The 12,864-nt window shown below is 47.2% G+C and overlaps 2 protein-coding genes across 7 annotated transcripts in view; one reads left to right on the forward strand and one right to left on the reverse strand.

The window, feature by feature from the left end:
- The first annotated feature begins 2,987 nt into the window (after positions 1 to 2,987).
- RPLP1 (ribosomal protein lateral stalk subunit P1) lies at positions 2,988 to 4,456 on the forward strand. The gene is made up of 4 exons (XM_068396821.1): positions 2,988 to 3,162; positions 3,266 to 3,340; positions 3,747 to 3,864; positions 4,334 to 4,456. Exons 1-4 carry the CDS (start codon positions 3,091 to 3,093, stop codon positions 4,411 to 4,413), a joined length of 345 nt encoding a protein of 114 aa, XP_068252922.1. The 5' UTR covers positions 2,988 to 3,090; the 3' UTR covers positions 4,414 to 4,456.
- A 1,900-nt stretch (positions 4,457 to 6,356) lies between these two features.
- PTK2 (protein tyrosine kinase 2) overlaps positions 6,357 to 12,864 on the reverse strand; it is a 245,096-nt gene continuing 238,588 nt past the window's right edge. For all 6 annotated transcript variants that reach the window (XM_068396090.1, XM_068396091.1, XM_068396089.1 and 3 more), the window contains 3 exons: positions 9,691 to 9,846; positions 9,202 to 9,282; positions 6,357 to 7,631 (listed from right to left, as the gene is read on the reverse strand). In XM_068396090.1, the coding sequence (XP_068252191.1) occupies positions 7,419 to 7,631; positions 9,202 to 9,282; positions 9,691 to 9,846 (450 nt within the window). In that variant the 3' untranslated portion in view covers positions 6,357 to 7,418. The remainder of the gene's footprint in view (positions 7,632 to 9,201; positions 9,283 to 9,690; positions 9,847 to 12,864) is intronic.

A 12,864-nucleotide genomic window follows, 5' to 3' on the forward strand; every position in this document is an offset into this window, starting at 1 on the left:
TTCATCCACACCTTGCTGATGTTTTCCTTTCTTGGCTGATAAGTAAAGCACAAGCATATCCAGCCTGATCTCTGCCACTGCTCTTTACCATCCTCTAAGTGTAAAATACCCACCTCGGGGATGTTCCATACATTAGTTTTCTGGACCAAGTCCCAGTAACTCATTACCCTGGCAATAACTCACTATCCTGGAATTGTAGAATACACAGAAGCATGTACATTTTTTTTTTAAGCCCCCATCTATTTGCTATAGATTAATCTAGAACGGAGACTGTTCTGCTCCAAAAGGATGGTGATGTCTTAAATGGTTGTACAAAGTCTAGGCAGTTACAGGATCAGAGGTGAAAAGCACATGCCACTGCAAATTTCTAGACCTCACCCCTTGGTCTGCCTTGGACTAAAGCTTTATTAACCAGCAATCCTGACTGGATAGCTGAGCTTCAAAAAGCTTTGGGAAGCAGCAAAACTGTTTTTTTAGCTTTCTTATTACACAGTGATTTGTTTGCATCATAACTTTATTCCGAGCCTGTACAGAGCAGCCTTATCAGTGTCACTCAACAGATGCAGCAAGACAGCCATGAAGCAAGGATGTAGGCAAATCTCATTTAATTAACATCTTTACCAGCCAAAGCCTGAGCTTATGTGAATGTCACATTTAAATTTTAGGTCTTCATTTCTTTATTTTTTAACAATGCATCAGCATTTTAATCGTTTTTAGCTTAAGGACTGTTATATCGGAACCGTTATCAGTGTTCCTCTGTTAGGAATACAAATGTCACACAAATTTCCATTCCTACTTCCACCACTAAAACAGAACAGAAGAAGCTGGCCCCTATCATTCACCTTTCTCCTTATCCACAAGCTTATCCACATATCCACTTATTCCACAATAGGAATGCTTGAGTACCGTCCCCAAATGTATTTAGTTTTAGTACAACAGCACTAAACATGCTGATCATTGCAGCAAGAATCTGTGGAATACAAAGAACCTGCAAGTTCAGTGAAGCTAGATTTCCTCTACTGTCTGAAGACAGCAATGATATATAGTCACTATTTAAATCCTGCAAAATAAGTTGCTTTCTGTTTAACCCAGGATGTTTTCAGAGGAGCAGATGTTTCAGATGCTGAATCTAACATTGGTGGGTTTCTTAGCTGGCACTGGCAGTACCTTTAGACACAAAGGAAAAGCTATCTGAGCAGCTCCTTATGTGGGCTGCTCTAATCTTCAGTTCCTTTCTCACTTATATAAATGTAATATTTATTATTTAATGGTGTAGGATCCACTTAGGAGGGAATCTTTATTTGAATAGCTTGGGTCTCCTGCAGGTTTTTTTAGCCTGTTGAGAAGCTGTACGTTTCCAGAGGTGCTGTAGTAGGAGTTACCCTGAGATCCTGATGCCCTTGAACAAACTCCAGTTTCTGCTTCTTGATATTTGGAACATAGTTATATGCTATACATGAACTTCCTTCATAAGCAAATTATGACTGGTCTCTATTAAGCCTGTCATTTTGTTGTTTGTTTGCACACTTCCATTACTCATTTCCCAGGACATCTTCATCGGCAAGTTCATTTGATGATTGAAAAGGAATCTTTTCTTTCCGTATTTTCAGTCAGACCATCTCATGGACCTACCGGCACAGCTCTGAGTGCTTTCACAGGGGAGCCCATGGCAACACTGGAGTGAGGGGCAGACAAGGCAGGTCCATGCCAGTCATTTGTGAAATCCCACCCTCAAGCACCTAACAGGATATTCCATCCTCACGGAAGGATGCATTTATTTGCTACTTTGAGTTAGGTACTAATAATGTAGACATTTGCCCTGTGCCTCGTATAGGAAGTTTAACTAAATGCTTAAATTCAGAGCTGATGACCCCACTAACAGGGTTAAGCAGCCGCAAGTTAAGTGCTGCAACACTCTGCATTTATCATCTCCAGCAGTAAGTAGTGTCAAATCTTCATTTACTGAGAATTGTTTCTGATCCTGAGGAAGGGATGGATACAAGAGGTCAAGTCCCTCTTGTCTACCTCAGTTTTCACTAATAATGAGCAGGTCCCAGCCACTCCCATCTACAGCTTAAACCTCTTGGTTAATCGTTATGTCAATGGTGTCGGCTCTGATGAGTATTCCGTATTGTATTTTCCTTTTTTTTTGGTAGTCCAGAGTTACAGAATCAAACAATCACAGAATGGTTTGGGTTGGAAGGGACCTTAAAGATCATCTAGTTCCAACCCCCCTGCCACGGGCAGGGACACCTTCCACTAGACCAGGTTTCTCCAAGCCCCATCCAACCTGGCCTTGAACACTGCCAGGGAGGGGGCAGCCACAGCTTCTCTGGGCAACCTGGGCCAGTGTCTCACCACCCTCATAGGAAAGAATTTCTTCCTAAGATCTAATCTAAATCTACCCCCTTTCACGCTCCCTTGCACAGACTCCCTCTCTTGTGTATATAATAACGACACATCTTGATACTGTATTTTTTTCTGGTAAGAAGGGGGAAAAAAGAGCTCTACGAGGAGACACCACCTCTAACGCTGAGGGCTCGGAGAAGCCGGCGGTGTGCCTGCCTGTCTGCTCGGGAAGGGAAGGGCCTTTCCCCCGGGCCGGGCGGGCAAGGGGTAAGAGCCAGCTCCGCCCCCGCGGTGGCCCCCGGGGGAGGCGGGCGGGGAGGGGGGGAGGGAGGGAGGGAGGGGGGAGGCGGGTGGGGAGGCTCAGCGCCCCCCGGCGGCCGCACGAGGCTGCGCGGGCCGCGCCGCGCCATGGCCGCTGTGGCGCCGCTGCGCGCTCCCGAGCGCTGCCGACGGTCCCGTCATCCCCCGCTGCGCTGCGATTGGCAGAGCGCTCCCCTGGCGCCATTGGCCAGCGCTCCCCTGGCGCCATTGGCCAGCGCTCCCCTGCCCGTCACGGGTTGGCCAGCGGCGCTGACGACTCTGTTGCGTCTCAGGTCGTCGGGTCTGCGATTGGCTGCGGGCGCCGTTATAAAGGTCCCGCCCAGACACGCGCCCCTTTCCCTCCCCGGCGGCCCAAGGTGCTGTGTTCTTCAGCTGAAGCTAAGGCCGTCCCACCCCGGCGACTGGCACCGCGCCCCCACCATGGCCTCCGTCTCCGAGCTCGCCTGCATCTACTCCGCCCTCATCCTGCACGACGACGAAGTCACCGTCACGGTGAGTGCGGGCCCCGGCCCCGCCGCCACAAGATGGCGGCGAGCCGCGGCATGGCGGGAGGCGGCGGGGCCGGGCTGGCTGCTGAGCGCCGCTGTCGTTGCAGGAGGACAAGATCAACGCGCTCATCAAGGCGGCCGGAGTGAACGTGGAGCCGTTCTGGCCGGGCCTTTTCGCGAAGGTGGGCGAGAGGGAGCTGGGCTGGCCTGGGCGGGGGGGCTGGGCGGAGCGGGGGTGCCTTGGGCATCTCGGAGGGCGTGAGGGGAGGACGCGGGGCGGCGGGGAGCGTGTGGGGATGGCCCCGTCTCGTTCTGGGGGCTTCTGGGTGCACATGGCAACCAAACAGCGGCTCCCCGGCGGTGATGACTCGGGCGGTAGAGCCCTGGGTGTTTAGGTGTGAAACGCTGCCTTTAGCGAACGTAAAAAGCGCCGAGTTATGGTGAGCCCGCTGGTGGGGGTGAAGCGGGCTGCTGGCCTGTCACGCTGGGGTGTCATCATGGCATGACTGAGCAGGTGCACAGGACTGAAGCGAAGCTGCCCCGCACACCCCGCGTTAATGACGCTTTGTTGGTGGTTGTTCTCCGCAGGCTCTAGCTAACATCGACATCGGTAGCCTGATCTGTAATGTAGGAGCTGGTGGTGGTGGTGCTCCAGCTGCAGCTGCTCCCGCTGGTGGTGCTGCGCCTGCGGGCGGTGCTGCCCCGGGTAAGTGGCTTCTGTGGCCAACTTAGTGATTTCCAGCTGGAAAAAAGACCTCGTTAAAAAGCGGCTTGTCACCTTGGCTCTTTCCCTTTCAACCTGAATGTGGTTTGTGGAGTATACACGTGGGTGTTCTGGAGCAAAACAGACCCTCCCCTTTAGAAAGGCTGGAACTGCACTTTGTGTTAGTCTACAGGATTAGTGGTACCTCAGAATTGAGGCTGATCTTTCTGTATATCATCAGGATCTCATCCTGATGGCTAAAGAGAGAGTTCATAAAAGTTTTTTAGATTCGATAGGAATTAATTTTGAAGGCACAAAAACACTTTCCTATTGGTGGAAACACTGGTCTCCTTGGGTCATTAGCTTGTCAGGATTGCTCAGGTCTTCTTGATGTTATTGTACGTGAAGTCTTTTGTGGCATGTGACTCTTACATAAATAAAATGGAAAAATCCTGATTCTTTTCTTTTCTAGCTGAGGAGAAGAAAGAAGAGGAAAAGAAAGAAGAATCAGAGGAATCTGATGATGACATGGGCTTTGGTCTTTTTGACTAATTAATTAGTCTTGTACCTGTCTAATAAAGACCACTTAAATGTACTCTTGTCTCTTACGTGGATGCATGCGAAGGGTGGTGGATGCAGGATGTCCAGGTGACCTGCAGGGACCGACACTGCTGTCATCGCATGTTACTCTAGGGCTTTACAGCTCTCCTTGGTTCTTCATCCTTTCCATCAGCGTAGCACAGTGACGGTTACAGCTCGGAACTGCATTCATAGCAAAGGTGCAAATGTAATCAGAGCCAGCATGGGACGTGGTGACAGCGTGGCAGGTACAGGATATGGTCACATCTTTAGCAAAGTGCTGCGACTTGGTTGGTGCTGCAGCTTCTTGGTGAAGCTGCAAAGTGTCGGTAATGCTTTAGCAACAGTGCAGCTTCCCTCTCGGGCAGGGTCTAGTACCAGGTAGTTACACTGCTCGGGGGCAGCTCAAGCCTGTGGCACAGCGGGGATTGTGGGCATTTCCCAGTGGAGCCCAGCTGGTGAGGAGGGGGGAAAAAGGCTGAATTCTCAGTGTAAGGCCCTTGTTGGAGGCTAAAGCTGGGACACTGGCTATTCATGAGCAGGTATAATTTAAAAGCAGAGTCTTGCAGTGCTCGCCACCAAGCCTGGGTTCTGTGAAGGGTGTATCTATCTTTTTTGCCTTTCCAGAAAAAAAAGTGTCTCTGAAAACTGCTTTGAAAGGTTGGTGTGGAAGAGAGTGTAACTTTGCATATGAAAGGAGTAACTTCTGTATTTCTGAAATAACTTTTGATCAGGACTTTTCCAGAGCAACTGAGCAAGGTAAGGGCTTTCCAATGTGTGTTCTGAAGTATTAAATGAAAATTACACCTTAGCAAAATGTTCAAAGTGTGTAAGGAGGACTCTGAAGCTGCGTAGGAGGTGTAATGGGTCTGGCTGAGATGGAGTTCATTCTCCCCACAGCAGCCCTGACAGGGCTGTGCTTTGTGTTGGTAGCCAGAAAACGTGTTGACAACACCCCGGTGTTGTGCTGCTGAGCAGCGCTGGCCCAGCACCCAGGCTGGCTCTCCCAACATCCCCCTGCCTCACCCTGTAGGCTGGAGGTGGGAGGGGACATCACCAGCACAGCTGACCCAAACTGATGTCCCATACCATGGGATGTCTGTGCAGCAGTAAACACTAGGAGGAAGGAGGAGGCATTTGTTATGATGTTTGTCTTCTGGAGCAACTGCTCCGCGTGGTGAAGCCCTGCTTCCCGGGAAGTGGCTGGACATCACCTGTTGATGGCAAGTAGAGAATAAATCTTTTGTTTTCCTTTGCTTCTGTGCGTGGCCTTTGCTTTATTAAACTACCTTTATCTTGACCCAAGAGGTTTTTTTTTTCCATCTCTTCCTGCTGAGGAGACAAATGATAAGAGCAGCTTGGTGGGCACCTGGTGTCCAGCCAAGGTCAACCCACCACAAAGGGTTGTCCCACATCTAGATCAAAAAAATTGGTAACACTCTGCACTGTCCCATCTTCCCACAACACTGGAGCTTGGTTGTTTTTTGGAAGATGCAGGCACCCATGGAAGAACCTTGTCCATGCAACCCCCTGCTGCTGCTAATTCTTCCAGAATAGTTCCTGCAAACCACTCAACTGCTGCATTCCCCCAACCCTTTTAAAAGAAACCTTCCCCTAGGAGGAGGGAGTTTAGAAGTCTAAAGGAGTGTAAGGAGTAACACCAAGTAATTACATGCCACTTACACAGATTGTAACACTGATTGTTCCTGTGCTCCAGAGAGTTGGAGGAAAAACTGCTCTTGGAAAGACTCCTTAACTCTTGGATTTCTTCCTTGGCTGCTCAGTTGCTCCTGAAGTCCTGCGTAAGTGAATTCTTAAAAGCTTTTGGATTAGGGTGAGAAAAATTCCAAGCAGAGGAAACTCACGGTGGTTTCTTCTGCAGTGCACACGCACACAAAAATCATACAGCCAGAACGTCACTGGTAACACCTTTTTAATAGGTCAAAGTAACTGTACAGTTCATTATATTCTTCCTGAGAATAATTTATATCCCTCAACAGCAAGAAGGGAGTGGTGTGGTTTTTATTTTAACAGAACAGATGGCGTAAGTGGAAAAACGAAGGAAAATCTAATTACACTGCTCTACCGTAACTCCTCCCAGGCAAGACAGACAAAAGGATGGGTTAGTTAACTACAGCGGGTTTAAAATATTCAACATGGCTTTAATCTGTCTTTATAAATTATATAAAAATGGGGGAACATGAATGGTTACAGAACTCTTCTAAATGCAGCTCTGAATTGCTCTGGTACAAAGCAGCATTTTTGCTTCCAAGGAAAACAACGTTGCTACAAAAGAACTGGCACGTTATTCTGGTGAAAAAGAGGAGGGTGTTGAGTTGTGTCCTACAGCTAGTTCCAAACAAATGCTTCACACAGTCACGTCAAAGTAAAAGGTGGGCAGATGAAGAGGGCTTTAGTTTTTGTCTTGAAATGACTGAAGTCTTGAAAATATAGCTTTTTATTCTTTCTCTGTAAATTGTGATTAGCATATTGCGATGTAAGTGTTCTAATAAAAAAAAATTCCAGTCTGGATAGTTTATATACTGTGGGCAAGAATTCTCAGCCCTGAGGTTTCCCCGAATTCTTCACTTCACAATATCTTTTCTCCCATCTGCTGCTCGAACAGTTTTGGCTCCGAGGCCGTAACCCCATGGCAGCTCTAGGCGAAGCGTGTCCCATGCGACGGGATGAAACCCAAGCGCGCTCCGTAGCCGTGATTTCTCGAGGACTTCTGTACAAACTTCATCTTGTGATAATGCCACTTTTGGAATCCCAGACCAGCTTGGCTTTATGATAAAAACTTGGTTAAACTTTTGTAATGAGAGAGAACCAAGAGCTGTCAGTCAGGTCTGCAGAAGCAAGAGGCGCTGGAAAGCCAGGACTACACTGGGTTAATCCTCACTGCTGGTGGAAGGTGAAATAACATCCTTTCGCAAGCAGAATTCTTAACCAGACTGATGAAACTCTTCCCTCAGTCCTTAGTGCGGTCTGGACTGACTGATCATTTTCAGTCTGGCTTGATCAATAACATCCAGCAAATTTTTGGCATCCACAGCCAGAGCGTGAGCAGCCGTCAGCATTTGCTTTTTGTACTCCTGCTGCAGGCTGGTCATGACGTACTGCTGGGCCAGCTTCATCTTGTTAATGAGCTCGGCCAAGTCCGAGTTGAGCAGCTTCTGTGCCATCTCGATCTGGAACAAGAAGATGCAGTCAACTGTGCAAGGCGTTAGAAGCGTTGTACTCACCGCAGCACTACTACAGAGCAACAGCACTATCTCCCCCCTCAACAGCCCCTGCTTGAGCTTTCCGACAGAAGCTGGGGCCGTTTCTGCAGGCACCACGTGGAGCAGATGGAACTTAGGCACCTGCTGCTCTGCGCTGTGTGGAGATCAAAAGCAGCCTTGTCGGCCACTGAGCTGCCCCTGTTAAACCGCACCAAGACCCTAATCACTAATAGTGAGTTTTAACGTGGGTATTGGAGCTACCACAGAATCACAGAATGGTTTGTGTTGGAAGGGACCTTAAAGATCATCTAGTTCCAACCCCCCTGCCATGGGCAGGGACACCTTCCACTAGACCAGCTTGCTCCCAGCCCCATCTAACCTGGCCTTGAACACTGCCAGGGAGGGGGCAGCCACAGCTTCTCTGGGCAACCTGGGCCAGTGTCTCCCCACCCTCACAGTCAAGAATTTCTTCCTAAGATCTAATCTAAATCTCCCCTCTTTCAGTTTAAAACCATTCCCCCTCGTCCTATCACTACATGCCCTTGTAAATAGCCCCTCTCCAGCTTTCCTGTAGCCCCTTCAGGTACTGGAAGGCTGCTAGAAGGTCTCCCCGGAGCCTTCTCTTCTCCAGGCTAAAGAGCCCCAACTCTCTCAGCCTGTCTTCACAGCAGAGGTGCTCCAGCCCTCTGATCATCTTCGTGGCCCTCCTCTGGACTCGTTCCAACAGCTCCATGTCCTTCTTATATTGGGGGCCCCAGAGCTGGACGCAGCACTGCAGGGGGGGTCTCACGAGAGCGCCTTGTTACAGGTTTTCAGCTCCCTATCATCATCACTCTTTTTAATTACTATTATTAAAGTAGCTCTAAAACATAAAAGTAGCTCTAAAAAAAAGGTCAAGAAGCCAGATACAGGTTACTTAACCACAGAGCTAAGTCAGGCTGATTCTCTAAGAAGGCACTTGAAGAACCATTCTCTGTCTTTCTCATTATCACACTCATTCAAGGTTTTGGAGGAAAACGGTTTTACTTCTGACTCATGAACTTCACTGGAAGATCTCAGTCACTTCTCATCCAGAACTAGGTTACTACAGGGTATCTTCTCATCAAAAACTTCCAGCTGCACCAAGCTATGCTCAAATTACCAGTTTAATGACTTTGTGTGTGAGCTGTAGTTGAATGAAAGATTACACTTGCGCTAAGAATTAACCCCCAGATGCTCTCCCTGCATTAGAACACTGGTTTGTGTAAGCACCGCTAACGGTTTTTATGTCAACTCCCTACGGGTGTGTGTTGTGTGCTCTTCAATTACATCCAGTTTGAGCATCTTCACTGAAGTCAATACAAGCCTATGTCCACAAAGCAATTCTAATAAAATTTATTTCATGTAGAATTATAACCCAAGAGTTCAGACTGCTTAATAAACCAAAATGTTTGCATATGCGAAGAAGAGAGACCCAAAACACGTCCAGATAGCTGTCCTGGCTGAGGCTGACTGGAAAGGTAATGACTGAGCATCAGGTGAGCAGAGCTCTACGTACCTCTCTGTGGGTGCTTGCAGGAAGCACAGGGAGGGTCTCATCTACTGTTGCCAGTAAGGTTCTTAGCGCCAAACCAACCTCCTAAGAAAAAAAAATAAAGGAAGTAAACTTTAAAAACTTGGAATGAATGGATGAGAGAATTGTAGGAGCACAGGAAGCAACAGACGCACTTAATTCCTTAGCGGGATAAGACGGGACTTAGAACATGGTTGAGAGACTTAAAATCCCACCTGCAATTCTGTGTTTCACCATCAAAACAAGATGCCAAAGGGTTAATTAAAAAAAAAAAAAAAGTTTTTCTTAAAAAAAGTGAAATGCCAAGAAGATCGTGCACAACTCCCTGCCCCCGGATGAGCAGGGGCAAGCTGGGGTATAAAGCACTGTCGCCCACAGTATTGTTAACAGTATCCAAAGCTCCAGCCCTCTGGCCACACGAAGACCCAATTCAGAAGAGAACTAAACCACTGATTTTAGGAACCACCTCCGTACCTTCACCATGGGTACGTACTCCTCCGGCGGAGCTGGCTGTATTTTACTGGACATTTCTATGACCGCTTTCACCAGCCCGGTTACATTCTCGTAGACCTTGTCGTTGGAGCGGTCCAGGTTGGCCGTAGGAGGAGGGCTGATTTCTTGTGGTTGAATCTGGAAGCAGAGAGGGGTTGTTTAACCTCCTGTTCCCAGCAGATGGGGCTCAGCAACTTCCCAACCTCTGCAGACAGCCGGGAAGGTCTCATATCTGCAACAGCCCCCCGCCCAGCCCCGCGGGGGTCGCCTGTCCTGGTTGAGCATGCTCGCTCCCTTCTAGCTTCCTTTAGTTCTTCTGACTGAACCTCATCTGTGAAAAGGCACTGGGGAATTTTTACCAGGATTTCCCTGAAGAGCTTCCAGTATAACTCCCACAACAGAGAAGAAAGTAATTTGAGGAACGAGGAGGACGGAGTACTTGAGAGGTCTAAGTGGTTCACTACTGATGGACAAGTTCCACTGTTAAGGCAACAGCTATCAGGTCCCTCGTTCCAGAAAGTTGTTTTGTGCTCCAAAACAACGTCAGAGTACATAGTTAACATACTGATGGAGTAAAGAGAGAATGTTGCAGTACATATTATTGTTTTGTTAGTGAAAAACCACAGCAGATTAACAAAAATGGTGTCACCAGTACAGGTGGGCAACACCAAATATTTTCATACAGTTTATTTCTAGTAGACCAGAAAAAAACCCCAATAGGTTAAAAATCCTGTAGTCCTTACTCAAGCAAAACTTCCATCGAGTCAGATCTGTCTGGAGTTAAATCCAAGACAGACCGAAATAATCCTGGGTCAGAAAAGAAACACACTTTGTAAACTTCCTCCATAAGGTCCTTAGTATCTCTGCTCCTGAACTGTAAAACGACACGCATCCCAGTTCCCTGCAGCTCTTCAATGCTACGGGATGCCCAAGCAACCACTCGGGGGAGCAGAAGGTTAAAAAACTGCTTCTTTCCTACTTGTCACACAGCAGCCGTCCACCCTGTTGATGTGAGATGGCTCGTGGCATTTCAGCCCACCACACTGGTTACTACTGGTTCTTACGACTGGTCCTAGCTACAGAGATGTTTCACTGGAAGCACCTGAGATACCACCCTGATGAAATTATAAAATACTTGGATGAAACTTTGTCTAAGGAAGGAGTGCAGGATTTAGTGCATGGTGATTCCATTTTGTTGCATTTCACTAAGTGGGTACGGACAACTATTGGAGAAATTCACTCTAGTGTATTGATCAGAAAATACCTTGGGAAAAAGAACATTGGAATTGTCTCAATCACCAGTGAAAGGCTGTGATTTTAATTGGTTTCAGCAATCGAGAAGTTAAACAGTCATCTGGCAAAGTGACATGCAAAGACATACTGGAATAGGGCACGTACACACACGCTCACGCACTGCTTACCCTCCACGGCTATGGTTGAGCAGAATGTGGGGGAAGGTTAAAGAAATTTACCAAAAGAAGGGAAAAAAGAAAAACAATATTAATAAAACTCAGCAGGAAAAAAAAAAACAAACCAAACCAAACCCAAAACACGTGTAGCAATAAGAGACCAAGTTAAAAAGCCTGCAACAAAACGGCATCCTCAACAGTACGGGCAGTCATTCCTGTTAGCTCTCGGTGCGCTGGGTACGGAAGTGTCGTGTGCTGAGGAGCTGCTGCGCGCCCACGTAGGAAGGGGGAGTGTTTGCCATGCACCCATGCTTACTTGGGACTAAACACTTGGGGAAGAGATCATGCAAAGCTTGACAGGAGCAAGCCAGTCCGGCGAGCAGCAAAGTGGTGAACGAGTAGAGGGCCTCTGCACCGGTGGGAAACAACGTGTCCTGGGCAACCCTGATCCTTTTACACAAGCTCAACAGGTTTAAGAAAATGTTGTTTTCATCTTTCTGAAGCTTTTTTTTTTTCTTTAGAAAAGTCATGATAGGGAATACACAATCATCTAACTGCGCAGCTCTTGTTCGCGATGAGTGATCACAGTCGTGGCGAAGAACTACGACGAACCCATTCTAGATGCCTTATACCCAACCCACTCATTCCTACAGCCAGGCCCTAACATTTCAAGAGTACCGACATCTGCGTTTTGTAAAACTCCATTTTTTTGTTATTTATACCCAACATCAAACAGTATTGCTCCGCAGGCTTTGAAGTCAGGAGTTTCTTTGTGTGGATTGGCTGACTTTGCCTCAGCGAGTAACACAAACCCTGTATTTCCTGGTGCATGCCCTAAAGGTTCCTGAGGGCAAACAGTTCAAATCCTCTTATTTTTAATGTGTATTCTGCAGAAAAGGGAGACTGAAATGGGACTCTGAAATGGATGTACAGAAAACGGAGCCTGAAATGAACCCAAGAAGCACCTTCAGTTTAGGACTGAGGACGTTAAGAAAACTATACGCTGTTAAAAAATAATGGACTGTTTTCTTGAAGGGGCAATAAAACAATCCGATTTCAAAAAACCCTTGTCAGAAAAAACAGAATCAGCCTTTCTTTTCTACTGAAGAAGCTATTTAGTACACAAATCTTGTTCACTTGTTATTACTGATGACTTTGGCTGCTCAGGTTTGTCTGTTGTCAAAAGGATGTATTTCAGAAAACAGTTTTCATGTTCCAGTATCAGCATTCAGAAAGGAAGTTTTAGAGAAGCCAAGTTTAGTAACACATCTGTTACTGCTTCTTGACATTTTCTGAGGCCTGGCAGCTTGAAAAGCACTGGCAGCAGTTGACGATAAATAATCCTGCTCAAATTCGCCGCTGCTGTCTATTGATGCCCATTCTTAAATATCCCAATAATGTCAGAACAAGAGAGCAAGAGCGAGACAGGCAGTGCCTGAGGTCGATTTGTGCAGCATACAGTGCTTTGGTGGCAATTTTTAAATTTCACGGTCAGATGAACTGGATATTTTTTTTGTATTTTCTTAAACTACCTAAAATAAGCATCTCTTATCACAATAGCTGTGTCTCCCACAACACGGATTCCCATTCTTTACTACAGGCTGGGCAGCGCTTAGATTAGCAAGAGGTTCTCCATCTGTGAGGAGCTGTACTGTTAGCACTACCGCCTGAACCACCAGGGGAGGTTCAGGTTAGACATTAGGAAGCATTTCTTCTCAGAAAGGGTCATTAGCCATTGGAATGGGCT

The sequence above is a fragment of the Nyctibius grandis genome, chromosome 3 (genome assembly GCF_013368605.1).
Source record: "Nyctibius grandis isolate bNycGra1 chromosome 3, bNycGra1.pri, whole genome shotgun sequence".
NCBI lineage: Eukaryota > Metazoa > Chordata > Aves > Nyctibiiformes > Nyctibiidae > Nyctibius > Nyctibius grandis.

What these genes read in the sequence shown, in the direction of transcription:
- RPLP1 (XM_068396821.1), top strand. Translation starts at nt 3,091, where the DNA reads ATGGCCTCCGTCTCCGAGCTCGCCTGCATCTACTCCGCCCTCATCCTG. An exon ending in ACGACGAAGTCACCGTCACG is followed by an intron (nt 3,163 to 3,265) that starts GTGAGTGCGGGC and finishes CTGTCGTTGCAG; the next exon opens with GAGGACAAGATCAACGCGCT. An exon ending in GGCCGGGCCTTTTCGCGAAG is followed by an intron (nt 3,341 to 3,746) that starts GTGGGCGAGAGG and finishes TGTTCTCCGCAG; the next exon opens with GCTCTAGCTAACATCGACAT.